General features: G+C 39.0%; 1 protein-coding gene across 1 annotated transcript in view; it reads right to left on the reverse strand.

Annotated features, from left to right (window-relative positions):
• ADAMTSL1 (ADAMTS like 1) overlaps positions 1–19481 on the reverse strand; it is a 459478-nt gene that overhangs the window by 73453 nt on the left and 366544 nt on the right. Inside the window, exons 14-16 of the mRNA XM_086479436.1 lie at positions 18440–18524; positions 6808–7109; positions 1416–1545 (exon numbers count right to left, since the gene is read on the reverse strand). Coding sequence (XP_086335562.1) covers positions 1416–1545; positions 6808–7109; positions 18440–18524 — 517 coding nt within the window. The remainder of the gene's footprint in view (positions 1–1415; positions 1546–6807; positions 7110–18439; positions 18525–19481) is intronic.

Raw genomic sequence — 19481 nt, forward strand, 5'->3', positions numbered from 1 at the left:
TGCAGACCATTTAACAAAGTCAGGTTTGCAATATCCTCATAAGCAATTCTTGTAATGCTTTGGTGAAATATATTAGCCTGTCTGGCTCTGCTTCTCACAGGCACAAAATCCTGATCAATTGTTATTTCTGTCCTTATCACTCTTGGATGCTGGCCTTGTTTGATGCTGTATTTGATTTTTAATGTGAACCTTCTGTGTCTACCCAGAATCTACTAATATTCATAACAGTATACCTTTGTATAGCCTGCTGTCATATAAAGCATACATACAGCTATTAATGTACACTTTAAGGAATATCTACCACCCGGACAGCACTGAGTGTTTTAAATAGCTCAAAGTTATAAATCAATGTATTTCAAATCTGCCATACTACCAGAAGAGAGCAAGTGCACCTGTGTACAGCTGGGAATAAAGACAATAGGTATACAGCACATCCTGAAGACTTGACAGGCACAGGTCTGTTTAAATAAACCACAGGAACCTCATGACAGTTATTTTCTCTCATAGAGGGTACAGATGTGAATCTCTGCACACAAAGATCTGCTATTTTTAGGGTCAGGATTGTGGAAGCTGCCTGAGGCCAGGGAAAAACAGGTTCCACAAAATCTTTTTTGAGAGGAGTGGTTGGAGAAGTCTCTTTAAATTTGACACAACTCTGGTTAAAGTTAAGCCAATCCATAAACTGTCTGCATACAGGACCTGTATAAGCAAGCGATCCCAAGTTCGCCCTTTGGTTTTACCATTGCTTTGCACTCCCCAGTCAATATGACAGGCATGAAGGGGTTGTAAGCCCCTGCATTGTGAGAAAGAGCATGTGTGAGGTAGTGCATGCCTCCAGACTGAAAAACCATTGAGGCCAGGGTCACAACTTATTTGAAATAATTTTTTTTTTGTACTGCTAGTGTCGTTTAAATGGCTCTGAGAAAGGTATTGGATATCACCCACACTTGTGTATTTGTTTTGCTTTTGTCACGGATTCCTGAAAATCCATTAAATGATGTCTGGACAAGACTGAAGATCCCTGGTTTGGGTATCCTCACTTGTGATAACAACACTGACCCAGCTGCACCAATCCACTTCCTTACACAGCAGCAGATTTTTACTCACTTACACCTCCTCTGTTCACCTCACATCGGTTAAAAGGAGTCCCAGAGGGAGTGACACAGATCTACTGTCCCCAGACAGCTGAGTTGGTGGTATGGTAACTTGGGGAGCCATCTCAGGCTCTTGCTTGCATGTTTAACTCCTGTACTTCGGGAGTCATTTCAGTAATGGCCAGATCCAAGCATCCCTGGCCCCAAACGTCTCAGATGCATGGGGAGCTTGAAGATTAGTTTCTCAATTTCATCAGTGCTCACATTGCTGTTAAATTTGGAAAAAAATGTATGCCTGGTGATAATAAATGAGAAGCCTACCTTGGGGGGCAAGGGTCCAGGCTACAGACTTTCAGCAGCTGTGGAGGACGGCGGCTGGTTACACACAATGTCTCGTCCACAGTCTCCCTGGTTTGTTTGTTCAGGCAGGTCACCACAGCCTCCTGGACACCTGCACACAATAATGCATGGTCACACCCAGGTCTCCATATCCAGACGTGCAGCTGAGGGGAGAGATGGGCTTGGTGGGGCCAGCAGAGCTGTATTGGGGCTGCTGCACGTGGGGAAGCTCAGCCTCACACCTAGGGCTGCCAGCTCAGGGCCTGCAGCCCCAGCAGCAGAGAGAGAGGAGGCAGCTTCCCACATGGCAGCGAGGTGTTTGCTGTCCACATCCAAGCACTCTGCTCTTTGAGGAGTATTCTATGAATGCCTAGCAAAGGGCGATGTTTCTTGGCGCAGCATAGCTGATGAGTAAGGAAAATTGCAATTGCTTTTCTCCCTTTTATTGGGAAAATCTTTAATCTGTAACTTTTGCAATTTTCTGGACACAGTCATGTGTTGCTTACTGCACCTTTGTATCCTGTTCCTCAGCCAGCTAGGAGATGGCGTGATCAAAGCACTGTATAGGATGCTGGGATTTTACTTGCCCTTGCTTGCAGTCTCACTAGATGTCTCAATTGCAGCGAAAAGTCCCTAGGTTCATTCATCACTTACCTTCCCTGGACAGAAAATTGTCCAGCGGTCTCTAGTGACTTATCCTTTCACTATGAGAGCAATAAGGCTGTTTATTTGTTAGTCGAGCAGGCTAAGCTGTGAAGATGGCCTTCAGCATGCTATATTTTAAGCAACAGTATGATTGTTACATGTGCAAAAGTAAAGCAAACCATGGTCAGACAAGCCACCTGCTCTCAGTTATTCTTCTGCATCCATAGGCCTGCACGTAAACTGAAGATGCAAACCTGCAGTGTGTATTTCAGAGCTGTGGCAGAATAAAGGTAGCTGTTGGGACTAAGAAAGAAGTTGGAAGATTTGATGATTAAGTTTTAGCTCAGGAAACCCTTGGTGATACCAAATTCTGTATGTGCTCTTTGGCATACCAGTTACTCTGTCTCACTTTCCTTATGAGTGAGGTAGGAATATTCCAGGATTTTTTGCATTACAAGGTTAGAAAGCTAGAAAATCAGGGATTGCAACACTACATGGCATAGGAATAGGAAAGAATACTTATTAAGAGAGGAGCTACTTCTTCCCCACGGGGGTCTGAGAATAATAATTGGCCTGAATGTCTTAAAAATCTAATCCACAGTGGTTCAAGCAAAGTGGAAATACACTTTTTACATTCATCCCTGCTTCCTGAGTTAGGAAAAGATTAACTGTACTCATAAAAATTGCATCATCTTCTCAAAACCAACAATTAGTTTTCCAAAATATCTCACAATCTTTTGAAGAAACCAACGTTTTTTAAAAAAAAAAAAAAAAAAAAAAAAGCATTGGAAGAGTGTGAACAGCTCCAAGAGCAGTGTAACAGAACTGACAATACACTTCGCTGTTTCTAATGCCAGAGCACATGTCACAGAATCACAGAATCACAGAAACACAGAATGTTAGGGGTTGGAAGGGACCTCAAAAGATCATCTAGTCCAACCCCCCTGCCAAGCAGGACCACCTAAATAGATCACACAGGAACGCATCGAGGCGCGTTTTGAATGTCTCCAGAGAAGGAGACTCCACAACCTCTCTGGGCAGCCTGTTCCAGTGCTCTGTCACCCTCACAGCGGAAAAGTTTTTCTTCTGTTAATGTGGAACCTCCTACGCTCCAGTTTGCACCCGTTGCCCCTTTTTTTATCATTGGACATCACCGAGAAGAGCCCGGCTCCATCCTCCTGGCACGCGCCATTTATGTCTTTATAAACATGAACGAGGTCACCCCTCAGTCTCCTCTTCTCCAAGGTAAAGAGACACAGCTCCCTTAGCCTTTGTCATTAGGCAAATAATGATGTATTATTCAACAGGACCAAAGTGCTACAACTCATTGTCGTTCCTGTACTCCTGAAACTATTAATGGATTCATTCCACCTATTTGAGGAGGTACTGAGATACAGGCCAAGGAGAGACCCACAGCAAAGTGGCATGTTGAGCAATTTATCAGCTCCTATGTGTGTAAACATATTCAGGGCATGCTTGTGACTCAAGGATAGTCAGTGTCTTGACTATACTCAAGCTGTTGAAGAGAAGAAAGAAATTTGATGGTTTTGAACATGGACATCAATGTCGAAATTACCAAAGTCCCTGAAGCCAGTCAACATTATTATGGGTTTCCTTCTTTACAGGATGGCTTCATATTTTCAAGTCATTTTGCTATTCAGGTTAGCTCCCAAAAGACTTTTAAAAATTGTGAAAAGCATAACCCATTGAAAGAACAAAACAAATGGCAGTGATTTATTTCTAGGAAAGGAAATCAATGAAATTTCTATACATAAATGACATGTTCTCTACCCTGTCATATTCAGTATCTTTCCAGCTCAGATATTTTTCTGTTCATCATGTTACCATCTTGTGTACAGAAAACAGAGGCATAAGGATTCCCCAAGACAGACTGCTCTTGTCTGCAGAACAGAGATGGTTCTCCACCTGATAGGAAATGTTACTGTGTTCAAGTTACTTTGAATTGATCACTTGTGCAGGCCTGACAGCAAGGCCAATCTGATGAAGCCAACAGAGGACGACTGCTAATTCAGAGACATAGAAACAGCAAAAGTACTCTCCTTAACTCTGTGGAAAGAAACCACCAAGTCCTGCCACATGATGACCTCATTCTGTCTGCTAGGGATAGAGTTTGCTTACCATCTGTACGTGCGGGATGTTTTTCTTTAGAGATCAAATGTACTTCCACAACTTCAGTTTCTCCTCTCTGTGTCACTAATGAGCTCCTAACCAACGATTATCAATTACTTTAACATTTTTGCATTGTCTGTTTCAGTGCTGACTATCCAAAAATGATTGACTGAAAGTTCTTGAATCCAACCTTTTCCCTGTTTCTCTGAGTTTGATGTTTCTCTGAGTGGTTTTGTTTAATCAAATTCATACAGCCAAACTCTTATAATACTGCTCTTCACTTTTCAGTATTCAGCCTGCCCCAAACCTCCTAGTGAGTTCATTCCCCATTCTTACTCCTGTCACCTAAGTCATCTCTGATTGTATTTCCAGTAATTTTAGTCTATCCTACCAGCATTCTACTCTGCTTGTCATGATATTCTTCCAGAGGTTCTTGCAAGTTTTTGCCTTTTAAAGGTACCAGTAGGACCAGTAATCTTGCCTGACAGCAAGGGTGTTGATTTTAACCGGTGTGAGGTTGCTAGACTATGCATTGGCTCTAATAGCTTGTATCAGCAACTTAAAGGACCAAAAAAATCTGGCTTGCTCCAGCAGCAAACCAGTGTGCTCAGAATTACTTTCTTGAGCTTCTCCTTGAATCTTGCACTGAGTGTGTCTCAGAACACTGATAACATCTGTCCCTCTGTTTTTGATAGGTCCTCTTTAGATCAAGGATGGATAATTGAATGTTTAGAGAATACAAAGATCCTTGATTATCTGTCAGAAGTTCCATGGTACAGAGATAACTTTAAAAAGTACATGGACTTCAGGAAGTTTATTTGCCAAGTAACTGAATTCTAAATATTATTCACTGCATAATATTATCAGAAGAAAAAGCTGTCTGCTTTAAAATTGCTTTCTCTGAAAAAAATAATTTAGTTCTCAGTAGGAAATCATAGTATGAAAGGGTGTAAGGGTGGGACGTGAATCTAAGCAGTTTAAGTTCACTTTCAAAATACCATCAAATGAGATTTTCTGTGTTTACATCTACCAGAATAGAATAATTGTTACATGATATTTGATGACAGCTCTGGGGAATAAAGCCACTAACAGCAGACTAAATGACTAACTAATTCCTTCTGGTTCCTACTTCTGGGAGGTGAAAGGTTACTTCTGCATCTATCCAATTTCTTCTCTTGAGACTCCAAAACCAATAAAATTATTTTGACCAGTCTTGCACCTATGGCTATGAAAATATCTGACTTAGCATCTGCTAATCTGCAAAATTTGGAGTTGATGTCTGACAAAAAGAAATCTTGGCTAACAATTATTGCTGACAATTGAAAGAGATTAAATTTATAAAGCAAAATGTCTCTTTCTTATCAGTATATGTGAGTTACAGTTGAAAAATACACACATAGGCACTATATGGAAAGACTTAATTTCAAGAGGATATTTCTATTCAGGTTTCAGTATTCGCAATGTAAGTGTGACAAATTGTTACTAATAGCGTCAATATATGACAGGTACTCCTGTAAAGTCAGTATTCATCACTGCTTAGCATACAGTCATATTTTTTATGAGGAAACAAAGCAATAGTGGCAATGGTTTGACAGCTCTTTGTGAACTGCTTTAAACACTAACTACCATCAGAAAGCTAAAAGTAAGCACAGAAAACCCTTGCATTATTTTCTACTAAATGTGCTTTGCAAGTTTATAATTGATTACTGGTGAATCTGTACAGATCACCCTATTAACCATTCATAAAGCACTGAGTGATTTCCAGTTCTACAGTATCTATTCTATATTTTTCTGTAGAAGTCCTTTTTTAAACAGCCTAAAACTTGTAATGTAATAAGACAGCACCTTTTTAAAAAGTACTGGAATGGACATATTCCTCAGACCTAGCTAGACAAAATCATGGGAAAAAAGGAGTATCAGAGAACTGTGCATTAGTAGCCTATAACACGTGAAACCTGAGACCTTTATTAGCTTTGATAAACTCCAAGTGCCAAGCCTGCTAGCTTCAGACAATCACACCATTAGTGGCTTCTAACCATATGTTTTCTTTCGCGTTGGGATTGGAGCTAATGTCACTTAGTGATAGGAGTTAGGGAACCAGCTGAGCCCTTAGAATATCAATATTTTAATATGTCTGCTATGGGAGGACAATTTACTTCTGCATGTTTATACTTGCATAGTACAAATCAAGAGATAAGAATTAAAAATAACACGTGATTCTTAGCCTGTATCACCAGACCACTTCAACATTCTGCTTTTTTGCGTAAATGCCTTTTGAGTTATCAGCTGATACGAGGAAACATAAATATGTGATACATTGATCACTCTTGGTGACAGCCTGAGCATGAAGCCTGAAAGTCTTCAGCTAAACCATGTTGTGCATATGGGTTTTTTTCAAAGTTTTCATCCATGTCTTTTCAAACATGGTTAGACTAGATGATCTTATGCTTGGACTTGATGATCTTAAAGGTCTTTTCCAACCTACATGATTCTATGATTCTAAATAGCTGCAGCAAAGCAGCGTATCCATGGATATTAACTGCAAAGCACATACTTCAAGAGGGAAAGCAAATTCAGCACAGAAACGTTGTGTACTTACCTCCTCCACAGGACTCTGAACATTCAGTAAAGCCCTCATATTCCCAGTCATAGAGCTCATCAAACTCCTGCAAGCTGCCATACAACAGCTCAGTTTCCTCTGGGGTATCTTCGGTTGCGTCCCCACTGCAGGGACCACTGTAACAGGCTCGCTGAGACGCAGGTTTGGGTCCTTCACATTCATCGATGGGCAAGTCAGCCACAGACTGAGAGAAAGAGAGGAGCACTTGACATTTCACAAGCCGCACCTGGCTGCCCACTCCACAGGTGACACTACAAGTGGACCAAGCCTCAGGAATAAACCTGTGAGAGGAAGAGAGCAAGGCAAGTTATGTCCACAAACAGCCAGGCAAGCAAAAGCAGTATAGTCCTGTCTAGGCCAAATTCTGTTTAATGAGAAACAAATGCTTCACCTCATTATAGGACTATTATGAAATACACATAAGAGCCATGATATGTTGTTGACAACTCAATGACAACAGCAGAAGGGCTCTTAAGTACTCATGTGGAGTGTCCCCTTGTATTCAGGAAGAAAGATACGCACTCAGAGCCCATGGCTTGATCCTAAAACCTCTCAGTGCAAGGCATCCTGCAATCTCCCAATGTACATCATGATCCCATTACCTATTTTTCTAGTACCCAACCTAAACCACCTTTGCCTTAGTTGACATCACAATTTTGTCACTGATAAGAATTAAACAGGCTGCGGTTATAAACTAGTTGTGGTATTACAGTGAAAATAATTTCAGTTGTTGTTCCTGTATTGCAGTAACCATTTTAAGCCTTAATTTGAAGCCATAAAAAAGATAAAGAACTTACTATTTCTTTAGCTGCTTTTTTTTTTTCCCCCTGCTACATTTAATTTCCCTTCTCATCAAAAAAAACCCCAGTGTTCCAATTCTATTCTGGATTTCTCTGTCTATTACTCTTGTCTCACCGATTAGGAACTCTTACATGCTCCAAATTCTTGCCTCTAAAAGTGCATACATACTTTAATAAAAGCACCTTGCAGCCATCATTACAACAAGCAAAACAGACTGAATTATTTTTTTTCCCTCAACAATAGAATAATTTCCAAATTTTTCTGTGTTGTCACCACTTTTTCAACATATTAAAAAAAAAAAAATCTGTGCTGGAAGTTGGCCTAGCATTTTACTCGAAGTAACATCAAGCAGAAGGGTAGCATTCAACTCCATGCCACATCATTACCACCTTGTTTAAATGCAACACATCTTGTTTTGCTGAGCTCATGTTGATCTATGCTGATTCCTAAACCTTTCTGGAAACTATGGTTCCAGGGTACTCCGTGACCTTCATTACTTATGGTTAGATACCTGCTGGTGGTGGTATTAAAGCACTGCGAGTTGTTATGTTTATGGGACAACGTAATCCAAAGCAAATTTCACATTGTCACAGTTGAAAGGCAACACTCAGTCACACTCAGGCAGAGCAAATGCTGCTGCCTGTTGTGTTAGGAGAACAGGAAAGAGGCATTCATCTTCTGGTTCTGCTGTGCCAGAAATGTAAAGGTAATGAATCCAGGTTACAGGGTGATTCAGAGAGCTTTGTCTGACTGTCTTGTCTTCTCTATTGGCCATTCTGCCAAACTTTCTGCAACGGGAAAGTTCTAAGACAGTGGTTGTACATATACTTCAAGGGCTAGAACAGAAGAATGAGTGGTTGAATCCGGCACTGACCCCTTAAGAACCTCAGAGGAACAATCCCTATTGATAATGCTTTCCCATTAACAGTAAGTGTTTGGGATCTGTCAGCTCCTCCAAACTCAGCAAGATTTTTCACTTGTATTTTTATGTGCTAGTCTAATGAACTGAAAGCTTTTTGTGGTAGTGTCAACTGTCTGACAGAAATGTAGGTCTTTTATCACATAATCATAAATATTAACTAAATTTATCAAATAAATCAGTGTTTACAGGAGATATTTTTGATTAAAACATGGCTGCCAGTGACAGTATTTCTCTCCTTTTGTTCTTTATTTAGGTAGGCCACACCAGACTTGGACAGCTTTGCCCAAAGCTGAAGGCAATACACATGTCTGTTTCCTCTAGGGTCCAGGGTTATTTGGGGCTATAGGAAACTAATTTCTCACCTTGAGAGTAATAGAAAGGAAAGAAATGGATTGGCTATATTAATGGAACATTATAGTGCTGCTACAAAGACCACAAGATTTCTTTCGGGAGCAAAGCTTTTGAGAAACTAGTGATGCAAAATGATTCCATTTCCCTACTCTGAGACATTTTATCTTAAATGATCAGTCTTATTTCAAAGATGATGTCCTTCATTTTGAAAGGATTACAGTCTTTAACAGTACAGGTGAGCCACTCATCTTGTTTTCTCTAAGGCTGTGAAACTGCTGTATACTATTGTGACATGGCAAATCTCCTGTCACACATTAAACAGTCCACATCAGCCACTGTGACTTAGATATTTTGATTAGTTTAAATATATAGTTTCTTCACCTGACAAACTAAGAGGTAGATAAAAAAGTACTGGTCTTCATTAGAAGCTATTTTCCTTAAATTTTTTAACATTGCGAATTGTTATGTAACTGCTTTGTTGAAGAGCTGCTGTATTCCGAACCAAAAGGGATGATATTTTTCCAGGTATTAAAATTACTCATTTAGAAAAACAGAGATACTTCATATACCCAGAATATTTAAACAACATGTATATCACACATACAAACACAGGAACAAAAGAGAGATGACACAAAAGGGAAGTAAGAACATTATTAAAGCAGACTGGATCCTTTTTGAAATGAGGCTTGATTTATAAATGCCACACATTATATTACTTTATTATATTACACTAGTCAGCAACTCATAATGAAAACATTGGAATACCTTCAGTAAATTATATTTTATTCAGCTTTCTAGGCCAAATTTCTAATTTTAAGTGATAATTTTGGAAGTGTAATTTAATTCTAATACAACTGTTGGCTGCTGAATGGGGAATTGGTAGAATCAAAAGAGTTGAAAGCAGAAAAAAAGGAGGGAAAACCCAAGAAAACCCTGCAAACAAAATCTCCATGTAGCATTTGTCATTAGGTACTGAATATTTCTGTAATGTGAATGTATAATATAAATATACAATAGTTCTGAATTTTCCATCATCCTAAATCCAGGATGTTACAAAGGCTTTCAAATATGTTTATGTGATCATTAATGATAAATGTTGCCAAATGGTGAGCACAAAGCACAAAAAGTATGTGACTAATAAGCAGTTGGGTCCATGGGTTTAAAGTTATTTGTTCTGCATATAATGTACCTTCCACTGCATAGCATTGTGATTTTCTGTATGCTGACATCTGAGTCTTCTTTGAAAATGGAAGTAGTGGAATAGATTTACTGAGAAATAGTTTTTTTAGAAAATAGAGAATAGTGAAGATGTTTCAGTTTTCATTGTATGTTGTTTAATTAAATCCCACTGTAATAACAGTCCCTATAATAACAAACCTAATAAATAAGACAAAGGCAATAACTAGTTCTAGTAGTGTGGCAGTAGTAGCTGTCAGCCAGAACCCAATTGTGCTAATAGCTGTACAAATGAAAAATAAAAAGATGCTTTTTGCCTCAAAGAGATTACACTGAGTATTTCATAGCTTTTAGCCCACTTCTCAGTGATTAGTACATTGTCATTGCATCAAATATCATCTTCTTTCATTACTCTGCACAGCAGACATAAAGATGCTTCTTCCCCAAAAGGAAAAATACAACAGTAAGTGTGTTCTGAGAGCTCTGAAGAGCAGGTTTTTTGCTCTTGTTTTAGAGACATCACTGTAAGGTGAGGGAAGTGAAAGCTGGAAGGAGGGAAAATCATGACATTGCTTAACCGAGTCTGCAGCTACTTAACTGCTGGAGCACTGACTACAGTAAAGCATATAGCTGTGGGACAGCTGAAGGGTCCTTCCATCTGTCAACCCCTCCTAAATAGGCATCTCCGTGGGCAGCAGTGCCCTCAATCTGGAAAAGGGAAAGTGTTGGAATGGCAAGTGGAAAACTCTCCAAAGAAAACTGGGGGTTAAAAATGTATGATGCTTGTACATAAATACCTATACTTGTTTCTTTGACCTATGGTCACTTTTATGCTGATGGACTAGCAACCTTTTCCCATTATATGAGCACCGTTGCAAAATAGTGAGTTCTGGATTTAGAAGCAGCATTGTATTTTTCAGTGGTTTTTGTTAGCTGTTGAGGTTTCACAGTTTGCATGAGATTGTGTTCAGCTGAAGGGGCTATCATTACATCACTTGTCACATGCACATTAGCCTAAGCTGGGCTGCATATGTTCTAGGAACAAAGGAAAAGCAATGTAATGCCATTGACATTGATGGACTTTTGTAGGAGTCATTCAGGTGTGGTACTGAGCAGTTTTTGTCTCATTGCTTTTGTAGTGTACTACAATCACTGAAAATATATTTTAAGGAAATATTAATACGACAGCAAAACCAACTTACCGTGTTTGTATGTAAAGCACTCAATACAAAATATTGGTCAAACTGTGAAATGCACAGCAGTCCAGCCTTCAGGCTGCACACCCAATGGACCTGCAAGTATAAGTGAATTGCAGTTGTCCATAGATTTTCATCCACATATGAACAGTGGGTAGATATCACCTGCACAGATCAATTTTTCAAGGACTATTTGCATTTGTAGATGTTATTATTCACATTCACCCATGAGAATGCCCCTTTCAGACAATAATGTGTCTAGTGTTTTAACAAATTTCCTCTCTTTAAATTATATAAAGGGAACATATTAAAGAATCCAGCTTTTGTAGACTAAAAAGTGCTACACAATGATCACCTGCATACAAAGGCAGTAAGAGTGATGTCAAAATTTAAGAACAGCAATAACAGTGGTAGTACGTAGTCTGGAATAATGATATTTTTTCCTTCAAACTCTGGGCACAGCTAAGGACTGGTGTATATTCCCCTCCGTACAGCAACATATACATAACAGGAAGTCAGAAGAAGAGAAACACAAAGACAGAGTCATTGCTCAGTAATGGGAGCCCTTCCACTGCCGGTCATAGTGGGTTCAGGGTGAGTCCCATGGAGAGCCCTGCTGAGTTTTGTGAAGATCTCCAGAACACTTGACATACATAGCCCCAGCTTCTTCTGTCTAGGCCTCGGTTTCCTACAATCTGTGTTATGAAGATGAAAAAAATGTATACAGACTGACATCCTTTGAGCTATGGAGAAAACTAGGTTATTTTCTTCACTGCTACTTAATTACATATTACGATTAACTTTTATTGTCTAATGCTTTTTTTTTTTTTAATCTATTGTTGGGTAAATCCATGATTCAGACAAAGTCTCAGGTTTTGAGAACTGCACATACCAGTAAGACTGGGTGTTTGAAGGCACAGACACCCATCTATTAAGGCTTCTAAAATCAGATACTACTGGTGAAATAAAATGCTTAGTGTCTTGTTCAAAGGCTTAGAAACTTTCTGTGATAGAACTGGGAACTGAGCTCAGACTTCCAGACTCCTTGTCTTGAGCTGAAATGCAAAACTGCCTTTTTCCTCTGTGAAAGGCCACCTTTCCACAGGTTTTAAGGTGTGGATAACACCACAGGATGTTCACACACAGCACTGGGTGGCTGCTGGTGCCATTGCTCAGAGAACTGAACAGGGGTCATGACCATTCATCAATAAAATCTCAGGGCTCCATCTGTAAGAGTAATGGCAGCAGAGCCAGCTGCATAGGTATAATTCCAATCAGAGTGACTACAATCTGTCCCTCTGTAGTTTCTCCTCAGTTTAGTTTGAATATGATCTTTTCCTTCAGCTTTGTGTAAAATTGATTCATACTGTTGGTGCTCTTCATAAATGCACCGCTGCCTTTCTCCCCAGGGAAAGATAACTGCTTCTGCCCTGGATATTATGTGTAGATATTACAAATAAATCCTAAGTAGTGGTGACTCTCTAAAGGGGCTCCTTGAATGAATAGATAGAATCCTTACTTAATGTAGGCTGCTGCAATGCTGATCTTCCCTATGACTGAACACATATATAGTTTAATTTATTTGCCACTAGATCTTAATATGGAGAAGTTTCCCTAAACTTCCTTCTTCCTCATCACTTCATGACACTGAAGTGGACAAGCAACAGCCTAGGAGTTGATAGTATCTGTGTATGTTCTCACTACTGTTTCTGACAATCCAATAATGATAACATGCTTTATTTTTAAAGTAAAACATTTGTAGAGCTTTAAAATTAATTATTAACCTGTGAATCAGGCACATATGATAGAAACTATTTAACAGAAAAAAAAACCAACAAAAAAACCCGCAAAATAAAATAGCTTATGTCTTTGGAAACATAAATACCTACTGAAAAGTAAGAAAGAGCTATTGGGTGACTCTGCCACACTGACCTCTCTGTCCATATCCAGTTCCCTGAGGGCTTTGTGTCCTCCACTGATGCATGCCAGGAATTTCCTTTTGTTTTTTACAGAACTGGCCCTATCACTACGATGGTGCCATCTGGCATCCAGATATTATTGTTTGCCCTCTTCCCCTTTCCCTCTCTCCTGCTTCTTTTTATGGCTAGCACCAGGGTTATTTATGGCACTATGTTAAAAGCTGAGTATGGTGTTAACATACAAAAGCATTTTTCAAGAGTTAGACACAGAAGTCTTTTAAAGAACCCTCCCTCATCCGTAAAACCAATCTCATTACACATAGGAAACCCCATGACTTTTTAATCATGACTACTGCTCTTTCTGACTCTGTCTGTCATGCTGTGAAAGAGGTCAGACAGAAAGATACTGTGGCTTCTCCCTCAGACAACATATTTCTAAGGCCTGGTGAATGGTCACTTCAGAGCTGGACAGCAATAAGAGAACAGAATGTACTATAACACAGGACAGCAAGGACTTCGTACCTTAAACCTTTGTCTTAACAAAGATTACAATACTTTCTTACCAACCTAGAATATTTCATAGTAGTTCTGTCAGCAATTAATATTTAATTGACCCCATCTAGGGGTGCAGCAGGTCAGGCAAGACAAACATAACTATTCCCTCTAGCCTTCAAGCGGCTGAACTGGTTACGATTAATTCTTTGAGCAGCAGAACTGATGAAGATCAATTTAACATGAATGCCCAAGTGGATTTTCTGGTATCTTTTAAGGACCAAACTGCTTTAGAAACATTTTCTTCAACTGGGGCATTGTAGGGTGTTAGTTTTCTGCCTAGTCATTTAGTTCGGTGAAACATGTAGAAAATACTACCACAGAATTTCCTGGTGAATATGAACCAAATTTGACAGAAGGATAAAATTCTCTGTGATAACTTTATACCTCTGTCAAATTCAGTTAATAGGAATAGATTCAGACACTACTGAAGAAGAGGAAGGCGGCTGACAGATAGACATATACAGACAAAATTAAACTGTAAGAACTTGCTTCCTTTAGAAATTCCTGAAGAAATAAATAATGGAAGGCACTACACAGATGGAATAAAAATGAAGTGTTTTCTGCTGTAGCAGCACACATTAGAGAACTATCAAAAATGACAAGTGGAAGAAGGTTAAAAAGAAAGCGTAACTTTATAATACATAGTATGCAATTTCATAACAAAAATTGTATTCAACAAAAAGTGACAAAAGTCACAAGACAGCAACACAGAGAATCACAACTATAAGAAATCAATGCGTAGAAAATATCTGCAAAGTGTTTTCAGCTTTGTCTTTTAAACTTCTAGTCAAAAATAAACTTTGAGAAAGACAATAGATTTGCTTTCTCTGACTAAAGAATGATAAGGAAGAAATGGTGACAGTGGTAGGGGAAGAACGGCCTGCTGGCTACAAAGAACGACCCTGTGTGTAAAGGAGAATGGGGGTAGTGAATCAGTGACATAAGAAGGCTCAGGAAGAGCCTCAGATGAAGTGTAGAAAAAGAATGAGTCTTTACTGATATTTGCCAAAGTGCAGTCATAAAATTGATGATTATTGCACCAACACAGAGCAAAAAGGAAAATCACGTAAGCATAGCTTGTCTAAAGAAACTTCCATTACCTCAACTTCAAGGAAATATGCTCATGAACACACAACACTGACTTTTCAGCAGTTGGTTTGCCATGCTACTGGAGTCCTTCTGCTGTTCCTCCTGCTCTACAACTGGTCCTTTTCCCCTCCATGTTGCCTCTCCTCTGGCCATCACCCCTCTGCTGCTGAGTGAAGGAGTGGGGTCCCAAAGAAAGCCCATCCTGTCTGCCCAGCTCAACTCCCACCCTCAAATGCTGTTCAGGCAGCTCTGCTGTCCTGAACCAGAGAAAAGAAATGGCTTCCTAAGAGGAGGGGAAGCAAGTAATTAAAATTGGTTTTTGCAACCCTTGGTATGTTTTCTGAAAATATTTACAGCAAAGTAACACACTATAACACACTTAGGCCTAAGACAGTAAGAAATTGATGGTCATGTTCTAGTTACTCAAATTCACAGTCAGCAAAACAGCCGGCCACATCACAAGCTATCTTATACTAGCTAGTGCTTGATTCAACGTTTAAAACTCTGAACTGTTCTAACCCTGAAATTAGCATGCACCTACACTCCAGACTGAACATTCACCAGCCAAAATATGTCAGTGATAGCCCAAAAGCTGTCAGGATGGTGGACCACGAAGCATTACATTGTGTCTCTCCATAGCTGCAGAAACACTGGCCAAAAGTGCATTACCATGTAATACCTTGCTTCTCAACTAGTTGGTGTATTTGTAATTCCTACACAGCTGAACGAGGACAAACGATGCTATAAAACTGGCATCAGAGTTGATTGTTGATTGTATCTTCGCGAGTTCTGAACATTTTGTCTCCTTTTTTATGTTATTACATACAGTTTTTCAATCTAACAATCAGGACCTAAAATGAATAACTGCTTAAAGCTAGACATTAATGAAAAATGCTATTAATAGTGAGGCACCGAAACCAATTTTAAGTGCAAGTTCACTGCTTAAGATTGCTGTCAACAGATTAGATATTCTGGAACAATATGCAGATGGCTCTTACAGTTTGCAGATGGGGATTACATGGATGGCCCTTTTATCACAAGTTTTCTAAGTTTTTATTTGATCTTTCTGTCTCATGCCTTATCACCAAAAATCATTCCAAACTAAACACGAGTCATGGATATGTCTGAGCTTTGGGACAGTTTGCATAAAGATCCTGACTTTGTGCCCTTTATTTTAGCCATTAGTCAACACATATAAAAACCTATCCTTGAACTTAATTTAATGTCATGTTAATTTCTCCTTAGCTTAAAACAAAAATTATACACACTCCTAGAGTTGTGCTTTGCAGGGAGATAAAAAGTACAAAATGTCGCCCTGTGGCAGGATGAACCTAGTCTGGACTGAGCCCCACTGTATTAGTATGTTAGTATCAAACTGGTATCACTGAAGAGTTGCATAAAATGGGGTTAAAAGGTAGTATATCTTTGCAGAACAGGGCCTTTATTGCAACAGAGCAGTGAACTATAAAGTAAGGAGGTGTCATAGCTGCACTTAAAACATTTTAACGTTCTTAAACCCACTTTTCTTTATATCTCTCAAGGTCTGTTTTAATATCATGAGTAATACACTCAAGTTTTTCCAGAATATTTTATTAAAATAGGCATCTTGATAAAAAAAACCCTCTTCATCTTTCCCTGCAGGTTGTTCTTATTCTCTATAAAGCCCTTCTTGTTAATATTTAAAGGCACATATATACATAATACTCTTTTTCTACAGTACTCTCAATGTTGTTCACAAAGTTTCTAAAAAATGCCTTTGTGTAACAAATTGTTCCAGATATGATTGCATATCAGTATGATTTCTTTTAATAAAATTCCTTATAATACATGTGTTTTTTTTAATGTATGCTTCCAGGCATTATTCACAGTTTGATAAACGCACATTTAGCTAAGTCATTTAGTACAGCCACAAGAAAACAAACTGCACTTTACAAATGAAAAATGAGTATGTTCACAAATACTGAATTTTCTAGACTCTGAATGAATCAACCTACAAAGTCTATGAAACTCTGGAAATAGTTAAACATCTCATTATATTACATGAGATAGCTGCTACTAATTTCTATATACACATATGAATACATGCATTTGTATATGTGCATATAAATGTGTATACATGTATGTGTGCATATGTATGTATTTATGTATATATATGGCAGCTGGATTAAAATAATTTATATTTTGAGTGCTTTATTATATATGTCTTTATGTCTATTTCAGTGTTCCAATTTCAAATTACTTCAGTTCAGATTAACGATGCCAAAACTGCAATTATATTGCATAATGAACAATGTTTTTTAGCCTAATACACAGCTGCAGTTACAATAAAAAATGCTGTGTGCTCAGCCATGAGGAAATGGATACTGATTAAAGCTGTATACAGAGGTTACAATTATAGCATGCATTTACCACAGGTCCACAATAAAAAATCCAAAACATAATCATAACAATGTTTTTCATTTAGCAGCCTCACTGCTAAAGGTTTATATGGTACTGCAGCTTCCTTTTCATTGCAGTTTTATTGGGCTAAGGAAGATTAATTCTGAGGGTTTTTAAAATGACTTAATTTTTCTGACTTCTTCTGCAGTCCTGCTATTAATGAAATGGAGCACATGCAGAAACTGCTAAACTATTTTCAATAGCACTGTGTGAAGAGCCTGGCTACACCAGGTTAGATTTATACAGTCAGATTTTCTTACTGATATATTAAAAGGGCAGGTATCAACCCTAAGTGGAAGTGTCCTTTTCCAGCTTTTTGTCATCATATTTCTTCCTTCAGCATTACTTCTAACTATTTTATGCTCTCCCTCTCTTTCTAACTCAACAGTAATTTTCTCACAAAACAGAAGGGAAACGAGTATGAAAAGAAAACCCAAAAAGTCACAGTTAAGGGACACGAGTTAGTTTTCTGTATTTAGGAGGAAAATGTACAGTTTCCATCATTTCAGGCAGCCCTAATGGGAAGGGGCTGTCAATACACAGAAGGTCTGCAGCAGAAGGAAGAGCTACTAATGGGGTACGAGGTGCTGACTGAGATCCACCTTGCAAAGGTGACTGGGCAAAGACCATGAAGTGGCTAAAAAAGCTTGGAGGGGAAAATCCCTGAAACTGTGAGATAGTTGATGATAAGGCAATCCAAACCATGGGGCTGAGGTTTCTAGTTTATTTTCTGCAAAAGTTAATCCATTTGATTTGCTGCTACTACACACTTCCTGGGGATAGAGGCAAGTGGGAATCTTCACTGGCTGCCCTGTATTTTACCTCTTGCTTCACAGGGGTATTGTGAGAATAAATAAAGATGCTGAGCCGCAGAGATACAGTAGCTGGGAACATATAACTACATGGGTAGACAGACTTTCAGTATAATATTATTGTAAGTGACCTTAAATAAGACATGTATGTAACATGTATATATTCGCTCAAACTAAATCTGCATTTGCCCTCTTGACACAGCCTAAAGCCCATTGATTTCCACAGGGTTTGGTTTAGCCTTTACACTCTAATGAAAGCCAATTACAATTTTAAGAGCATGTGTCAGTTCAGCACATGCCCCAGACCCCCACATCATCAGAATCTATTGTAAGCAAATTTTTAAGACTTACGATGGTTCTTCAGACACCACTGCTCTGTCCTCCAGCTCTTGAGCCTGCTTATACCATGGCAACTTTGCTTCCACAGGAAGTTTCTCTATGGAACAAACACAAGCACATAAAAATAGGAAGCATGCAGTAACGCTGCTATGTGTGCCAGCCTCCTCTCTCTTGCCAAGCATGCCTATGATGCACATGGAGGCTGAACACAAAGAAGAAAAAGAGCAAAAGGTGAGCAGGAGAGAGAGAGAGAAACAATTTTGTCACCTGGAGTAAAACACTTACAAGGTTATATGGCCAGAGAGTTCATTGTCGCATCTAGAAGGGTTGTGGCACTCAAAAGCCGGAAAGGCAAGTTAAGTTACTTTTCAGACTATACAACTGGGCTGTATAAGTAGGTACTTTGGAAAGTATTTTTTTGAAGGAGTCTTGCAAGTGTAACAGGCCTCCATCTACACTGCAAAGGCAAAATATACAATACCCCTATGTTTACCCTTAAATTTTAGAACTTCAGAAGTCACGTTAAGCTTGTTTTTGATGTATTACAAAAGGGAAGAAAATCCTGATCTGTTGAGTGATACCACAGAAAAACAGAGAAACCATAATAAAATGGCCCAGCTATACTTTTCGACTTTATCAGTTCATCAGGTATGTGGATTCAAAAAAACGAGCTTGATACTTTTTCTGTCATTTCTGATGGAAAACAGTAGAGCTGCTTTTCTTCCCCTCCAGGATGTGCACACAGGGTAATGAGCTGCTCTGCGCTGGGGAGCACAGGGCCATGCCGTTTTGTGAGCCAAACTCCGCTTTCATGCAGTGTCAGAGGGGAGTATTTGAGTTGAGGGTGGTGGAACTGTTTTAGCTCTACAGGGGTATAAAGCAAGAGCAAATTTGGCACTATAATTTGAGAATGAGCTCTGCATTTCGACAAAGTGTTCTGGGCTAGGATCAGGGGAAAAAACACAAATAAAAGGGAGTGAGATTCAGATCGCTGAGGAGAACCAGGGCCAGACCTATTTGCCACTCACAAATCACCTAAGCTTTTCAGGTTTAT

Source organism: Leptosomus discolor, chromosome Z (genome assembly GCF_034619465.1).
Source record: "Leptosomus discolor isolate bLepDis1 chromosome Z, bLepDis1.hap2, whole genome shotgun sequence".
Classification (NCBI taxonomy): Eukaryota; Metazoa; Chordata; class Aves; order Leptosomiformes; family Leptosomidae; genus Leptosomus; species Leptosomus discolor.